At 43.6% G+C, this 18,587-nt stretch overlaps 1 protein-coding gene across 1 annotated transcript in view; it reads left to right on the top strand.

Annotated features, from left to right (window-relative positions):
• The window catches only part of Alk (ALK receptor tyrosine kinase), a 718,643-nt gene that overhangs the window by 372,599 nt on the left and 327,457 nt on the right, over positions 1 to 18,587 (top strand). Inside the window, 1 exon segment of the mRNA XM_040730911.1 lies at positions 16,586 to 16,787. Within this exon segment, the coding sequence (XP_040586845.1) occupies positions 16,586 to 16,787 (202 nt within the window).

Raw genomic sequence — 18,587 nt, 5'->3', positions numbered from 1 at the left:
TTGTTTTGATTTGCATTTCCCTGATGGCTAAGGATGTTGAGCATTTTCTTAAGTGTCTCTTGGCCATTTTAGCCTCCTCTATTGAGAATTCTCTGTTTAGTTCTGTACCCCACCTTTTAATTGGATCCTTTGGTGTTTTGGAGACTTGCTTCTTGAGTTCTTTGTAAACTTTGGAGATTAGCCCTCTGTCAGATGTGGGGTCAGTGAATATCTTTTCCCATTCTCTGGACTGCCTTTCTGTCTGGTTGACTGTGTCCTTTGCCTTACAGAAGCTTTTTAGTTTCATGAGGTCCCATTTGTTAATTGTCGATCTCAGTGTCTGTGCCACTGGTGTTATGTTCAGGAAATGGTCTCCTGTACCAACTCGTTAAAGAGTATCTCTCACTTTCTCTTCTAAAAGTTTCAGTGTGGCTGGATTTATGTTGAGATCTTTGATCCATTTGGACTTAAGTTTTGTGCAAGGCGATAAACATGGATCTATCTGCAGTCTTCTGCATACCAGTACCCAGTTATGCCAGCACCATTTGTTGAAGATGCTTTCTTTTTTCCATTGTATAGTTTTAGCTTCTTTGTCAAAAATCAAGTGTTCATAGGTGTGTGAGTTAAAATCAGGGTTTTCAATTCGGTTCCATTGGTCTACCTGCCTATTTTTGTGCCAATACCAAGCTGTTTTCAGGACTATAGCTCTATAATAGAGCTTGAAGTCAGGTATGGTGATGCCTCCTGAAGTTCCTTTATTGTATAGGGTTATTTTGGCTATCCTGGGCCTTTTGTTTTTCCATATAATTATAATAGCATAATCAAGATTTCCATTTTTAAAGTTTAAATTAATTAAAATCAAATAGAAAACTCAGTGCCTCGGTTTCTTGTGTGCACTTGTACATGTTCTAGTGCATATGTACATGTGTACACATGTGTGAGCATGTGTGCAGAGGCTGACATTGCTGTCTTCTCAGTTGTCTTTTTGATTCACTCTCTCATTGAACCTACAGCTCCCGAATTTTGTTAGACTGACTGGTGAGCAAATTCTGTCATTCTCCTGTGTCCTTTCCTAATGCTAGGATTGCAAGCACCTGTCACCGCAACCTAGCTTCCAAAAGAACATGTGTGAAAACCAAATCATCACTCTTGTGTAAAAAGCAGTTTCCCACCTGGACTCCTCTCCAGCCCCGGCCACCCACCAATTCAGCCACGTTTTAGCTACGCAGGTCTCCATTTGGCTAATGTCCGGAGAGAGCATTTATTTCTCTTTGCTGTGGTATAAATCTCAAAAGCTACCGAAATTGATGACCTGTCCCAGAGAATGAGGATGGTCCAGGGTCCAAAACTGGGCCAATGTCCACAAAAGAACAATACTCATTCTAAGACTGGTTCATATTATTTCAAAAGTGTGATCCATTTTACAAAACAACACAAGACACCAAAACCACTGTGTGTGTTTTTTACACTTGTGTGTGTGTACTTGTGTGTGTGTATGTGTGTGTGTGTATACTTGTGTGTGTATGTACTTGTGTGTGTGCATCTACGTGCAGATGGATGAGAAGCATTATTTCCCAAAGGAGATTTACAGTAAAATATCTCTAAACTTCATCTATTTCTTTCTCCTGCTAGTCTCCTCCTCCCACTTCGTATTTAATAATGGTCATGACCCATTAAATTGATTTAATGGCTCACTAATGGGTTACAAACTACAATTTGAAAAACATTGAACTTAAGAGCCCAAACTTCCAGGCATCTCAAAAATTGATTTGTTTTGTGTAATAAATAATAACATTTCTGTAGCCATCATTCAGTTCCAAGAGGTAAAACATCTTCTCCAACATGAAAAACAAAGTCTGACTCTATTTTAGATAAGATAAGGGAAAATAAATGAATTACCATCTCTTTTGCTTCAGTATCATTTCCTTATCTGCCCAGTAAATGTCTGAGGAAGGAGGCTAATCCTGCCCTTGCCTTGGGTGCTAGTGGCCAGCCTATGATGAGACCCCTACACCAAGCATCCCCTGTAACACAAAGAGCATTCTTTCCATTGGGGTGACTTGGGCATTTGAGATTCTGCCTCACCCTAGCCAGAGTGGCCATAACCAAGAAAGCAAAAAACAAATTCTGTCAAGGATATAGGGAAATGAAAGCCTTCAGATACTGCTGATGGCAATGTAAACTGGTAAAGCCTCCAGGGAAATCAGCAGTCAGAAAAAAATAAAAACATAGCTTGCATTCAATGCAGCTATACTTTTTCTGGGCCTGAACCTAAGGAGCCTAAGTCAGCACACCATAGAAAAGCTTGCTTATGATCCAAGATATGGTGCTAGCTTCAATATTCATCAACAGAAAATTTGATAAGTATGTGATTGTATAAATACATGTGTATATATTAAATTTAGTCAACCATAAAGGAGAATGGAATTATGTTAGTTGCAGAACCCTGGATTGAACTGGAAATCATCTTGTTAAGTAAAACAAGCCAGAGATAGAAAGACAAATATCACATTCTTTCTCCTATGTACAATCTAGGTGTTGTTTTTAATACACAGACAGAAAGTCAAGGGAGAGAGGAGAGATTGGGAGAACAGTGGCGAAAGTGACTAAGAGCAAGGTACAATCACACGTGTAAATGAAAATGTCAAAGGAAACCCATTGTTTTGTATGCTAACTTACAAAAAGAAATGAGAAGGCCGGTTACAAAGGGAAAAGAATAGAATTCCTGATGTAGGCGGTTGAGACCTAGCATGAGTCTCCAACACCGCCATTGGTGGCATGGCACTTGTTACATTTCTACTATGTGAGCTTTCCATTCCATGTCCCTGCACGTTCACCAGGCAGACAGCACACCTCCAGGAATTATGTCCACATCCCAGGGATGAATAAGAAGGAGAATGAGAAAGGGGAGGAGGAGTCAGAGTTGGAAAAGGAAAGTTTTTCTCCCAAATCTCCATCCAGTATCAAATAAAGTATAAAATGCCCCGTTAAATGGGAGTTTCAGATAAGCAAGCAGGGATCGCTGTCTTTGTAGTACCAGTGCGCCTCATTCAGTGCTGGTCCTGCAGAAGTTGTTAGTGACTCGTCTGAAATCATGTCTGTGATGGCTCGCTTTATGTCATCTTGACACATGCTAGGGCCATAGGAGAGGAGGAAACCTCAGTTGATAAAGAGCGTCTAAAAGATCAGGCTGCAGGCAAGCCTGCAGGGCATCTTCTTAATTAGTGATTGATGGAGGAGGGCTCAGCCCATTGTGGGTGGTGTCATCCCTGGACTGGTGGTCCTGGATTCTATAAGAAAGCAGGCTGAGCATGTCATGAGGAGCAAGCCAGTAAACAGCCCCCTCCATGGTCTCTGCATCAGCTCCTGCCTCCAGGTTCCTGCTGGTCTATGAAACTCTAGATAAAATAAACCCTTTCTCCCCCAGTTGCTTTTGACTGTGGTGTTTCATTACAGCAATGGAAACACCAACAAAGATGGTATCAAATGGGAATCTTGTATTTTTATGTGCTGAAACCGGCACAATATGATCCAATGCTGCTTATATTTCACTAATCACAACTGCCAATTACTTACTCCCCACCCCACCTGCAAGGAAAACTGGTTAAATCAAGTCACATTTTTCAACTTCTAGTCCCAGCAAATGAGGAAGAAGAAAAAAGCTGGTGTGGGTGTTGAGAGATTAAACTGTGACATTTCCTATTGGTTAATTTTGTAGATCGTAAATTTCAGGGTATTCTGTGTTTTTGAAACTGCTTTATCATTCTTTGTTTCCTTTTCAGTGTGTGCTTCCATGCATGTGACTGTGGTGTGTGAGTGTGAGCTATGGTGCAGGTGTGGTATATGAGGGTGCACGCGTGTGTGTGAGGAGTGGGTGAGCATGCCTGTGCTCAGGCTTGGGAGCTTGAAGAGAGTGTCAGGCATCTCCCCTTGCCACTTTCCCACTTATTCTTTTGAGGCAGTGTCTCTGCCTGAAGCTTGTGGGTTTTTGTTTTTGCTTTTGTTTTCTGATAATCTGACAGGCAGACAGATCCAACAAACTCACAGTCTCCACCTGACATAGTAATGAGGTTACAGACGTGTGCGAGACAACGTTGGCTTGTTACATGGGTGCTGTGGTCGGAACTTGGGTCCTATTAGCTACTAAACCACCTCTTCAGCCCCAGAGACGTTTAAACTGTGGTCAGATGGAAGGCACTGCAAGGTTTAAAACAAGGAGAGTGGCATGCTATCTCTATTTAATATGATGGATGCAGCTATTATTTGCAAGCTATAAGAGGGTAGGTAAGCTTTAAGTGGAAAGGTTGGCTAAGTGAAGCCTGGGTTTTTTTTTTAGAAACTTCTACTCACCATATAAAGAATATCTCCCTCCTTGCATGCACATTTCTCCTTCTGAGCAATGAATATGGATAAGCAGGTGGTCTCTGGGATCCCAAGAAGGCACACGGATGACATGAACACATATCTTCAGTCTTCCCTCAAACTGGAGCTACACAGCTTGGTTTGTTTATGGCCCATCAGCCTCCATCAGCTACGGAGCTGTTGAGAGCCAAAGTGCCAGGAATCCTGGAACACTAGGACTTATTAGTTGTTTGTCAACAGGGTCTAGGTACACCTAGGAGACAAACCTCTGGACATTGCCTATCTGTGAGTGAGTTTCTAGGGTGGGAAGGCATGCTTAAATGTGAGCGTCTAATATGCCAGACTGAAGGAAAATGAGAAAGGGACCTGAGACAGGCCCTGACCACTCTCTTCTCTGCTTCCTGACTGTACAAGAAATGTGAATTGTAGCGAGCTGCCTGTGTTCTCAGCTACGGGGCTAACACTTCACAATGACATGAGGCGAAGGGCTAGGATGTTAATGAAGACAAAGACAGCAGTTCATTCTTACAAGGAGAATGGCATTCATTTTAACAAGGGTGGAGCCTTACACACCAATGGCAGGCATGGTGGAAAATCACCACGGTTGGAAGCCTACGTTTCCAGGGCCCTCGGGCAAAGAGTAGGCCAAAAACAGGAATTAGCATTTAGACAATAAGGATGGACAGAAAACAGGAACTTGTATGCAGGCCTACTGGGAGGAGGGTACAAGAAGTGTTTTGCTAGAAGCTCCTAGTCACAAGCTGGTCAGCAGACCCCCCATGGTGGAAGGGTGTAACATTGAATTCTGTGTAGCTATGCAAAGTCCCTCACTGCCAGGACTTCCCTGTGTGATGAACGAAATCTCAAACTGTAAGCCAAAGGAAATCCTCCCCTTCTTAAGTTGGTCAAGTGTGCAGTCACAGAAACTAGAGAAACAGCTATTGCACTAAGTGAAGATCTGAGATCTTGTGAGGCTCCTGCAAGGAAAGAGAAACAATGATTTAAAAGAGTTAATTAGGATCTGCAAACAAGGCTCAGTGGTTAAAAAGGAACTACTGTTCTTGCAGAGGACCTGAGTTCAGTTCCCAGCATCCAACAGGCAGCTCACAACTGCCTGTAACTTCAGGTCTTACAGATCTGACACCCACTTCTGGCCTCTGCAAGCAACTGCACTCACATGCACATAGCCTCACACAGACATACACTCACTGTTTAAAAAGAAAATGCAATCTTTTAAAATTACTAGTAAAAATAACCAATGGAACACACAATGTAGTGAAGTTTGCTGCCTCTTTGCTAACATTTAACAAGCAACAGAAGATTATTCTAGTCTTAACATCTGGGACACAAAGCACAAACAGAACAGTCTGGTTCCAGAGTTATGAATGTAGGTGAAAAGACAAACCCTGTGCTTTTCTCTGCAAAGTGGAGAGCCACTCTGTCCCTCAACTCCATCCCATCCATTTTACCCAGCAGAGAATTCTCTTGTCTCCCCTCCTCCCTGCTTTCTCGTTGAATTAAATCAATTGTTTCATTTTCATCTGGTTCCTCTTTCTCCCTCTCGTCAGATCAAGTGCTGTTCTATTTCCTCCAGGATTACCAAAATGAGCTCTTGGGGAGAAAAAGGTTTCTCAGCACTTTAGCTTCTGTTTCCTTCTATTTATTTGTTTTGCTTTTATTGTCTTTTCTTGCTGACTTCCCAGGACACGCATCCACTACGCAGAAGTCATTGGCTTTCCCCTTTTTCTTAAGTGAAACTCTGTGGATTAAAACAAAAACATCCGTGTGCTTCTCTTAAGCAATAGTTTATTCTTTTCTTAACATGGGCAGAGATCTGAAAAGAGATGCATAAAAACAGACTCATAGACACACAGATGTATGTCTATAGGTATGTGTGGGACTATAAATATGCACATTTATCTGTCTTTATATCTGTCCACATATACCAAAATGCAAATATCATTATGCACACGAGCATAAATATGTATTATTGTTTCTAGGGAAACTTTTCCTCAATTAACTTGGACCTTAGAGGTTGTTTTGCATTTTTTGTTTATAGAAATTTATTAAATGTGAAAACGTGTCAATACCTCTGTGCTGCAACTTGACTCATTGTGTTATAAGTAATATACCAGCAAGAAAACCCACCTCTTTTCACTTTCCTTACCTTCCTTAATGAGCACACTTGTTTTTTTCTAATTGTTTGATTTCAAGAGCTAATAAATATAATTTCTCTTTAAAGTACTTCTATTCCAAGTGAAGGCCAAGAACAACAATCCATGTAGGTCCTAGTGGAGGAGGGAAACAGGTTATTGAAATACTTCACATGGAACCAGTGTAAGCCAGTCGAAGCGCACTGGGCCCTAACCCTGCCCAGGTGCCTTCCACAGAACATAGCTATGGCCATGCACTGTGCTGAGCTGCTTGCCTAGCTGTAAGGATACGGCTGGACTAAATGTTCTCCAGAATCCTCTAAATCCTTGATGCTTTGTATGTTTGCCACACCCATCCTGGGAAAGCATGCTGGTGGAGATGACATTGCCCACTCTCCTAAACTCCAAAATTCTATTCTATACCTTAGCACACAAGTCAAGGCTGCATAGGGTAGGAGAATTTGGAGCGGAAAAAATAAACAATAAGGAAATTCTTCCGGGGACTCTATTTACTTTGGCCAATGCATAGAACCACACCAACAGACTTCCAGATACTACCTAGCCAGTGTGGGGCCATCTTAAGCTTCCAAGAATTGTTTCAAAATTAGGAGCCACATGTCTGAGCCCCACCTCCTTTGTAACCTAAGGGAAAGACAAATGAAGAGTTTGAGATTGGTTGCTGGTCCTGAGTCTTCATGTTGTGAGAGTGCTGTCGGAGGAAAATGATGGTGGGAATACTGTAGGCTAAACATAGGATATTTGGCTGAAAACATCCTCATAGACTGCTATCACAGACAGATTCTCATATACTACTATTATGGATAAGCTGACCCTCATAGACTCCTATCATGGATAGACGGATTCTGGGTATTATGGTATTGTTTAGGTTAACAATCTGAAACCTTTGTTCTAAATTACAGGCCCACCACTCATGTGCAGTTGTCCTTTGTCAAGTCTTGAACCTCTGTGCTTTGGAGTGTTTCCCCAGTACAACAAGCAATTAACCTACTGACTGCCATATTTAGTTTAAATGGCATTCCCAAAGTCAGATATGGTATCAAATTAAGAGTCTCCTCAGACAGAGACAAAGAAAGCCTCCCACAGGCATGCTTCTGCATAAGGATCTTGAATCTCATTTACAATATAGTCTGGAATTCAGACAAATATGAAGGCATAAGATATGTATGATGCAGAAGTAGAGAGAAATTTAGACATAGATACCAATAGATTATTCACCTCTGCTGTACCTTCTTATATGTTGTTATTTCTTCTTACTTCCTGCAAATGTTTTCTGGAATGAAATTATACTCAAGAAGAGCTTCTATAGCACACCACACCAAGTGAGTTCTATGATGTAAGGAGTTTGGATGGTATTCAATTTTGTATTCTACTCCTGAGGAGTCAAGACATTTACTGACATGTTGGAGTTCTGAAACATCCTTCAGCAGAAGGGTTTGTTATTTTTTTTTTTATTTAATCCAAGAATCCTGTGGCTCTTTGGCTCACAGAGCTTCCTCATAATGCCTATTAAGACCCCCATAGGGCTGCTGTTCTTTGAAGACACACTGGGAGTTGGTGTTATAGTATTCCCTGGTGCTGTTCTGGGGCCATGTGTCATTGTGAGGTCTGCATGCTCCATATAGCACTTCTGTCTATATCCCAACCCTTGAAACCTCCCCTGTTCCTTAATACCCACATAACAGCACTGTCATCATGATCAGTGAATGAATTATAGCTTGTAACAATGAATTAGCAGTTTTGTTGCACTATGAGCAATTAGCCAATGATCCAGAATCATGTTTGATTGACAGTGATAGAAACCCATCTATCCCTGCATTTGTTTACTCATGTTCTCGCTCAAAGAACACGATAAAGAGGCTTCCTGCTCAGCATGGTAGATGGAGCACACATTTGTCTCCTTCTCTCCTGAGGTCTTCCTAGGATTATATATTAAGAGTTCAACAGAGGAGTAAATTCCAAATCACAAGCAGAGCAGGAGAGGAGGCACAAGTGGTCCCTTAAGCACAAATAGGAACTGTGGATAGAGGAAGTAGAATAGCATGGCCCAGAGTATGCTGGGAGTATCCTACTCCTCACCCTTGCTCAAAGGAAGAGTAGGAAGGGAAGATCCCTGGAAGGAAGACAAGGGCAAGAAGGATGCATGAGGAGTCTGTGTGTTGACCATAAGGTACCCACTCCTCATCAGTAATGTTTTCAGGGGGAAAAGACAGTAGGATGCTTAACCACAAGTGATAAGGAAATGGAGTTCCTCTCTAAAAATTCCAAGTGGATTGAGACTGTTGATGCCCAGAGTGGCATATCCTTTATGGTGGCACTGGGGAGTGAGATGCCTGCTCCTGTTACTAGCCATCAGGAAAGTTCCTAACATGAGGAACAAGACCCACTTATGAACATGCCTTCCTAGTCTCTGTCTAAATGTGAGGAGCTCGTCAAGGATCACCCACTTATGAACTTACCTTCCTAGTCTCTGTCTAAATGTGAGGAGCTCGTCAAGGATCGCCCCACATAGCAATAACACAGCAGTATGAAAAAGAGGCTTACACAGGAAAGAAAGACAAACCAGGTGACATAAAGGGAAAAAGGGTCAATTAAATTCCTCGGACCTAGGAACATCTCAGAGAAGTCAAAATTCCAATGTGGCACAATTTTGATATGTGTGTGTGTGTGTGTGTGTGTAAGAGAGAGACAGAGAGACAGAGAGACAGAGAGACAGAGACAGAGACAGAGACAGAGACACAGAAAATTCAGTTGATCCCACTGACTCCTGAAGCAGTTTCCTTGTCACACAGTATCTTCTTGAAGATTAGAGAACATTAGAAATGTAACCATTATTCAGTACAGCAAGTAAATAAATAAATATCCTTCAGGATAAAAGTAGTTCTGTTTATTGATTTTCGATGTTTGGCATCAGCATATAAACAGACCACAAAAGCCTTAATCATTCTTACACAACCTTGACAAGGTGAAGGAAAAATAAAGCTGACTGGGAGGTGGGTGTCAGATGAGTCATGAGGACTAATAGCCCAGCTGGCAGTAAGCACTCCAGCGGTAACTGTCCGAGGCTTGCAGAACAAGCAAGAAAAGCCTCTTGCAAAGTTCAAAAGCTGAGCAGTTGCAAACAAATAGATGTTTTAAAAATCAACAGGAGACCTGGGAGTGTGGTAGGGTGCTCTTCTAGGCTTGATCTCCAGCACAGCCCAAGACCTAAAATTAAATAAAGAGCCAATGACTACTCATTGATATACCAATAGAGTAATGCATCTCTTAGCCTCATCACAGAAGCTTCTATTTGCAGTGGGTGGTGATTGACACAGAGACCCAAGACTGAGCAATGCTCACAGAATAAGAGACTTGAGGGTACTCAGCCCTACAAAGGCCATCTGCTCTTCCCATGGCTCAGGGATCATTGAGGAAGAGGAGATGGAAAGACTGTAGGCGTCAGAGCCATGAATGACTACAAGGAAATGGTGTCCCCCTGCACAGCAGGGGAGCCGCACATGTGACCACGGTGGTTAGGACAGCATGCACAAGCCTTGTGCAAACTCAAGCCAAGGCAAACTCTACCATGCAGAGGGTCCTTGAGCACAAAGTCCCCTAGCAAAAGAGATACTGACAATTGTAGCTTGTGGGAAAGAATGATTCATTGTGTTTTGTTTTGTTTTGTTTTAAGAGTGTTGCTCCTGTTAAGTGGACCAAGCCCCAATGGAAGGCTACGAACTAAAGAATATATATGTAGCACAAGTTGGACTTTATAGGAAAGAACAAAACAAGAGGGAAAAACATGAAGTTGGATGAATAGAGAAGAGAGGTTGAATCTGAGAAGTGTTGAGAGAGACTGAATATGATCAAAACAGACAGCAAAATTCTCAAGGAACTAGTAAAATTAAAGATAAAAAAGGAATATTTAAACAAGGTATAATGCCATTAATGTGAACAAACTACAGTTGTACCCACAAATGACACTGTGATCATATTTTGAGTAATGTGGCCAGTCATCTAAAGACATTAGAAATTCTTACAAATATGCTTTCCAGTGGGTGGGATGTGGTTGGAGAACAGAGCTTGGTGACCGTTCCCAACAAATGATTCTTGTCACTTGTCCTTCCCTGCTTGTTCCTGTAAATATCACTTTGATACTCTAAGATCACTTGAGCACCCATTGTGATACTGTGTTAAGTACCAGACAGCCTCAGAGCAGACTCATGAAACACAGGATGCAAGGCCAGGAGCCCTTACTAAGGATGCGTTTGTATAAAGTGGGAGAGAGGAAGGCTGGGCAAAATTCACAGTTTATCTCAGTAGAGAGTTCACTGTGTGCTTGGGCAATTGATTGAAACTGTTGGTGTAGAACCCTCAGAGAGATGAATTAGCGGAAGAGGTGTTTAGGACTTGGGGGCTCTGGGACTTGCCTCGGCTCCTTTGGATTACTAATATTCTAGTCAGGCAGATAGAATTACTGACAGTTTCAAGCTGAAGGGGATCCTTAGAGACTAGACTCAACCTTTCACTGTATAAACAAAGAAAGCATGGCCCTGGCAGAAATAGGGCTGAAACTCAGTCCCTCTGATTGATTCATGTTACGTGAGCTTTATCTGGCCTGGATAGGTCCTACTGCCCTTCTCTGCCCCAAAGAAATACACAGACACTACATTGGTTACAAGCTGTAGGTTGGTGACTTGGGCTTCTTATTCTTAACCCATAAGTACTAATTGTATTTCCGTGTTTTGTGGCCTTATCTTACCAGAGGAAGGTCCAGGGACCTGTTATTCCTCTAGTGTCCTACATATTGACTGCTTAGCGTGTCTGCAGAGAAGAGAAGAACAGAGAGCTATTTCCTGTTTGTCCCTGCTTATATTCTGATTCTGCCCAGCTCTGCCACTTCCTGCCCAACCAATTGGCCAATCAGTGTTTTATTCATTAACCAATAAGAGAAACATATACACAGAAGGACTTCCCCCATCAAGTTCAATTCCAGTTCAATGCTAGATCAAAACCCTCTGGGGCGGAAGAGATGGCTTGGTGACTAAGAGCTCAGCTGCTCTTCCAAAGGACCCAGGTTCAGTTCTCAGTATCCACATGGTAGCTCATAACTGTCTGCAACTCCAGCCCCAGGGGATCTGATGCTTTCTCTGGCCTCTATGGGTACTGGGTACACTCTGATGCAGAGAAATAACATGCAAATAAAGTAAATGATATTTTACTTAACAACAACAACAAAAACAACCAACACTTCCAAATTTAGACGTCGTACTCAGTAAAGGCACCGGATTTTCCCACACATCTCCTATGGGTCAGGAACAGCCTGGTCACTTGTGCCTGCCATATGATTTCATCCTCATAGCAGCTGCACATAAGGTAGATTGAATCCCCGGTACACCTGAGCAAACTGAAGACTTAGAGACTTTAAATCACTTTTCTTAGGTCTATAAAGAGACAGAAGTAGAGCCTGGGTTGACAGCAGTTTGTCTGACCTCTGACATCATGAACTTTAACCTTTTCGGTTCATGACCTTAGGTGTATAGCTCATGCTTTAGGTCTTGTTGGTTGAAAGGAGAAAGCAATATGGTCAACCACCCACACTAAAGGAAACATGGAGGCAGCTGCTGTGTTCAGGCCCCTTCATCTGTGTCTCTACTTCCCCTGGGGCTGCCCTGGGTGAAGGCCTGTGTGTGTGGCCAGGCCTTCCTTCTAATTAGACAGGACCCCAGGAGACTTCTTTTAGCTCCAAGCTATTCTGAGCAAAACAAACAGGAATGAGAGAGAGAGAGAGAGAAAAGAAAGAAGAGAGAGGGGAGAGAGAACAGAGAGGGGGAGAGAGAGAGAGATCCTCACTGACTTTAAAAGATGTATACTGACAACATCCAAGGAGCTTATGAAATGTATTTCTCCTTTTTTGGGCCAGAGGAAACTGGTGATGAAAAGATAGCACTCGGCTACAGAGTTTCATTGAGAATGAAAATACTTTAAGCCTGCTCTCTTATTGATAGTCCAGTTGCACAAAATAAAATTCATATAAACATCGTCTCTCATATTAGAAGTGGAAAAAGAATCCATTCCCCAGCCAGCTTTGAAAGAGCCCCGTTATTGAGGTACTGTAACTCTAATTACAGAGGCAGAGTTCCACGTGTTGCCACACCCAGAGTGAAGAGCAGCGCTGCAGGAGGGTCCCCAGACCCAAACCCCAGCAGCTCTGCTGGACTCTCGAGGCTCCTTTGTGTTCGCATGTCTGTGATCTTCCAGGAAAAGGGGGCACTGCCTTCGTTTCTCCTACACTCTTCCTGCTGCAGTTCAGAATCAGCTGGCTTTTACTCAGGTCTCTACCAATGAAATCAGAGAAGGGTCTCTGGCCGGCACACAACTCTTGCTCCTTTCCTTGGAAATGAATACATAAGACACAGGATTGTCTTCTTTGTAACCTCAGAAAGTATCCCCAAGAATCCTGAGAAAGACTCTGTCAAGAATGATTCTCTCCAGGACCCTCACCCAGTCTGGATGGTGACATGGGACCCTAGCACGGGAAACCCCAGGCTTCCCAGAGACCAGCAACCTGCATCCTTCCTTATCATAGCAACATACTAAGGGTCTTGAATTTAGTGGCAGCCCTGTCCTAATGGGGACTGGAGGTAGAGGATGATCCTGATGCTCGCACTGGTCTCCCTTCCTGCACCATCATGCGAGACCTCTACAAGTACTGCTCTCATTGTGTCCCTCCCCTGCTCAAAATATATGGCTCTCTACGAGCTACAAAATAACAGCAGAAATCTTCGCCCAGGAATTCAATGCTCTCTGTGGTGCCAGCAGCCACCTTCCCTGCCCATCTTTGCTCTTTGTCCTCTCTCCATATTTCCCACACTCAGTCAAGCATCTTTCTGCATTTATGTTTTTATTTGTATATGTTGGTGCTACCAGTGTTTTCCCCCTTTAAGACACAGGGTCAAGGGGCTGGAGAGGTGGCTCAGCAGTTGAGAACACTGGCTGCTTTTGCAAAGGGCCAGAGCTCAGATCCGATCGTCAATGGGGGCAGCTCACAACTGCTTTGTAACTCCAGCTCCAGAGGCTCTGCACCTTCTGGATTCCATGAACTCACCTGCACCCAAGTGTACGCCCTCAATCCAACTCTCTCTCTCTCTCTCTCTCTCTCTCTCTCTCTCTCTCTCTCTCTCTCTCTCTCTCTCTCTCTCTCTCTCTCTCTTTCTCTCTCTCTCCTTCCCCACACTGTCCCTCCTCCCCCCTTCTCTCAACACACTCATAGTTTAAAAATAAAATTTAAAATATTTTGTAAAAAGATACAGGGTCAAGATATTTTCATAATTTTTCAAAACTATTGGCTCATTTTCTGTGCATGGTGTTTTGCCTGCATCTATGTGTGTTCAGGTGCCATCAGAGGTCAGAGGAGGGTGTCAGATCCCCTGGGACTGGAGTTACCGACTGTTGTGGAATGTTAGTTGAGGATATATTACATTCACCTACGCTATGGAATATTCGTTTAATGGTGCAAAGATGTGTTGCATTCTTTTATATTGCATTTGTTTAACTCTGTGAAGCTGTGTTACTTTGCCTGCCCAAAATACCTGATTGATCTAATAAAGAGCTGAACGGCCATTAGCTAGGTGGACTGGCAGGCAGAGAGAATAAATAAGAGGAGAAATCTATCTCAAGAGAAGAGAGAAAGGAAGGTGTGAAAAAAGGAGACAGAGAGAAGGATGCTAGAGGCCAGCCATAGAGTAAGAAGGAAAGAAAGACACATAGAGGCAAAATGTAGTTAAAAAGAAATGGGATAATTTAAGTTAGAAAAGCTGGCTAAAAACAAGCTATGACAAGGCATTCATAAGTAAAAACAGTGTCCATGTATTTATTTGGGAGCTGAATGGTGAGACCCCCAGAGTTAAAAAAGAATCCAACTACAACTGACAATTGTGAGCTGCCATGTGGATGCTAGGAGTAGAACCTGGGTCCTCTGGAAAAACAGCAAATGTCCCTCACTCCTGAGCCTTCTCTCCAGCCCCTAGGGTCAAGATGATTTCTCTATGACCTTCCCACCTAGACCAACAGCCTCCTTCCTCACATCCCAAGGTGCTTTATCCGTTGTAGTCTGTGTGTTACAACTTGGTAACCCCTACTTCTGAGTACCCTTCTTGCACAGAGCTTTTTATCTGTGGCACGCTTAGAGTTCCTTGGGATGCTGTCCTGTTCCTACCAGTGTCCCTGATGGAGAGTGGTGACTCGGAATAATCAGCCAGTAACTGCAATCAGGAGGCAGAACAAAGTGAGTTAGGAAGGGACCTGACCCAGTGCCCACCTGCTCCTCATCTCCTAAGTGCCCCCCCCCCCCGGGTGCCTGACCTATACACCCAGACTGAGCTTCCCTGGACACACTTTAGGCAAAGGAGCCTGTGTAATGAGTAACAAAGAAGGTGCTGAGGGAGAGCACTGCTTGGCATTCTGGAGGCCTGGCAGCTGGTCCTGACTTTCAAACACTTTGTAATCGATGCCATGCCCAGCTCTGAGTCTGGGGTTCTAATCTCTTTTCTCGTTCATGACAAGAACTGTAAATTGAGGGTTAGGTATAGATTAGGTAGTGAGAGTTACAGAGCAGTTTTCCAAATGCCCATAGGCCGTGCCGAAACGATTTAACAGATACAGCATGCAGATTCTATCACTGATCACATGCCCTAGACCTGGCTCGGAAGCATCCTCACACTCACTTCATCCTTGGTTTAGCCTTAAGTTACTTCTACCAGCTTTTAGCACGTGACACGTTTCCGATTCTTGGAGCAACGCCACCTTTCTCAGGACGGTGCTCCTGGTAAGGAGTCTGCTCTCTTCTCTTCACCATTCTTCATCACAGACCATTAGTTCATTTGCCGAGCTGGTAAACAGAATTGTGCAGAAGGAAAGCTTGGCAAGTACCAGAGGTGGTCTGAGAAGGCTGAGCCCTCATTAGCTTGTGCCCATGAGGGAAGTCGGGGGTCGAGAGACTTAAGTCTCTGGCGCGAAAGGAGCAGCATCTGCTGGTGGAAACGCTCAATGCAGAACTGCAAGTAAAACTAATGCATCGCAGGGAGATCCTGGGACAAGAAAACGCTGCCAGGCTGTTTATGCAAATAGCCTTCTCCAGGAACGTCTGTTTCTCGTAGGTCATCTGGCCTCTGCCGCTGGAATCCGGCTAGTCCCAGAAGGAAACTCTGCCACAAGTGTGGAACCAATGGAGATTTCTAGGGTCTGTTTTGTGGAAACCAGTTACACAGTGACATGACTCAGAAACTTGAGCTCTGAGACAGAGCCGCGGAGATTACTGGGTTCACCTAAACCCTCTCAAACCTTCTAAGGTTGAGCTGTTGTTTTGCATAAAATCATTTAACTACTAAGCAAAAAAGAAGTCCTTTGAAATAGATGCTTTTATTCCTGTTTCATTAATAAAAACAAAAGCAAACAAAACTACCCCAAGGCTCAAGGATATAGAGCCAATTAAGTAGGGGACACTAAGCTTATGTCTTAGTATTGTATTGCTGTGAAGAAACACCATGACCACAGCAACTCTTTAACAAGAAAGCATTTAATTGGGCTTGTTTATAATTTCAGAGGCTTAGTCCATTATCATCATGGTGGGGAATGTAGCAGCATGCAGGCAGACATGGTGCTGGAGAAGCAGGTTAGAATTCTACATCCAGATCTGCAGGCAGCAAGAAGAGAGGGAGACTCACTGAGCCTGGCTTGGGCCTTCAAAAAAAATGTCAAAGCCCACCTCCAGTGACACACATCCTCCAACAAGACCACACCTCCTATAGTCCCTTCCGGACAGTTCTCTCCCTGGTGACCAAGCATTCAAATCTGTGAGACTATGGGTGGTTCTCATTCAAACCACCACAGCTTAGAACTTTGTCCTGAGTGGTTTTCAAGGTTGCCATCTACCTCCTCCAGGACAGACTGGGCTGGCTGTGTACAAATCAGTCAGGAGACACCCGGCACGTGTGAATTCACTGCTGTTGACCTTCACACCCCTCCACAAAGCTGCTTCTTGACCTTCTGCCGGCACAGATCTTCACATGGCTTTCCTTTCCTCTCTCCAGGCTCCTTCCTCCTGCTGAATGCCTCGGCAGATTCCAAGCATGCCATCCTGAGCCCCTGGATGAGGAGCAACAGCGAGCACTGCACCCTGGCTGTCTCAGTGCACAGACATCTACAGCCCTCCGGGAGATACGTAGCCCAGCTGCTGCCACACAATGAGGCTGGAAGAGAGATTCTCCTGGTGCCTACTCCAGGGAAGCATGGGTAAGTCTTTCCCAAGGTCCAAATTGATTCTTTGAGAAGGTGATTTGGCTTCCAAATGCACATTTCCAGATTCTGACATCTACTTAAGACTCACAATTGTCCTTTAATGGGTAGGTCCAGATTGAACCATTACTGCTAATATCCCCCAGGTAGCGCCTTGAACCTTGATCTGTATGGGCCCCCCAGAACACCCTGGCTAGCAGTCCTTCCAAAGGCCAGAGGACCAGCTGTCAGACTGGGAACTTAATGTGTAGATGTTAAAGATATTCATGTCCTGGGGTCCAGATGGAGCCAAGGAGCAAACAGCTAAAGTTAAACAGTTGCCATGAAATCAATTTAATATGCCACAAAATGGGTTTTATCAGTAGAATGTGAGCAAGGAAGGGTAAAGTCAAAATAGTGTAGCCACCCAAGCAGATCCTATGAGACTATGCAGCCTGAAAACAGGATTAGTCAAGGACACAGTGCAGTGTTAACCCAATAGAGATTAGAAGAGAACTTTATTCTAGAACTTTCCAGATGTGCACAACCCTGAGGTCACCCAAGGCCAACAAGAGGGAAGCCTGCTGAACTTTCTGGAAATGTAACTTGCTAGCTCAGTGATCCATCATGCCTCTACAAGGAATAACGTGGGAAAGCAACTTGAACTAGGCTGTCTGCCTTTTTGTCTCCCTCCATTCCTTTCATAACTCTATAAATAGCATGTCAAGGTCTCAGCTCTAAGTGGCCACATGGTTGATGACTTTTCAGTGAGCAAGGGTGATTATCCTTCTTTGTAAGGATTATGTTTTAAAATTTTCTGACTTTACAATTACTCTTGGATTTGGTTTCTTCCTAAGAAAATTGCTTTTGAGAAGATTCCCTTTTGACCGATGCCTGTCACCCATCCTCTGTCACTGTGGTGTGCGTAGGTGGGATCCTGACTATTGCTTTTCCAGTGAGGCTATAAGATTTCCTCAGTACTTCCTTTGAAGTCTCTTTTTTTATCCCATGCTAAGGATCTGTCTGTATTCAGTTGTATCTAGAAGAACTACATACCACAGCAACCCCAACAGAAATGAAATCCTTTATTTTATTATTTTATTTGTATTCCTGAGTTTTGTTTATTATTTCATTGGACATGACAAAAATGTTGCAGACCTGAACTCATAGGAGCAGTGATCACCTGCACAAGATAACACCAGTTAAAATTCCAGCATGGATAGAAGAGGGACCGTGAGCCTTGGCTCCTGGCTAGGGAGTTATTGGCAGTTGATGGTTATTAGGGAAAGAAAATTCACTTTTCTTTGGGGGTATGGCCACTGGTGGGTTCCCCGTGTTGCAGCGGATGGCCCCACATGGAAGTGCATATAGGCAGTACCAATTGGTCGAGACTCGCTGGAGAGAGTCCAGTGAGGTGGGGTATGTGCAGGGGTAGGGTTCTGTGAGACAGAGTATGGAGGGTATATATGATCATGAAACATAGTGTCAATTTAGGAATGACATCTAGTACCAGTAAGGATGCTAACCCCATAACTAGACTCACATCCCTCCTTTTCTTTCTGGAATGCCTCTTTGGGTCTCTTGCTCTACTCTAATCACTAGAAATAAGGAGTGTCATGTGCCTGAACTGCCCATTGCTTTGGACAAACTGTTCTCGGGTACTAAGGCTTTTTTCAGCCCGGTGTTCTTTTCCAATGAAAAGCCCAAAGGATAAGGCCTCCCAACCATTGGTAGGCAGGACCAGTGGTAGCCTCAGAGCAAGTCTGCCTTATAGGTTGATTATTTTGACTTATCATTTCCAGCATTCCCTCCTCAGGC

The sequence above is a fragment of the Mesocricetus auratus genome, unplaced genomic scaffold (genome assembly GCF_017639785.1).
Source record: "Mesocricetus auratus isolate SY011 unplaced genomic scaffold, BCM_Maur_2.0 Super-Scaffold_100024, whole genome shotgun sequence".
Classification (NCBI taxonomy): domain Eukaryota; kingdom Metazoa; phylum Chordata; class Mammalia; order Rodentia; family Cricetidae; genus Mesocricetus; species Mesocricetus auratus.
The sequence above is the reverse complement of the archived record's forward strand: the minus strand, read 5'-3'. Positions and strand labels throughout refer to the sequence as shown.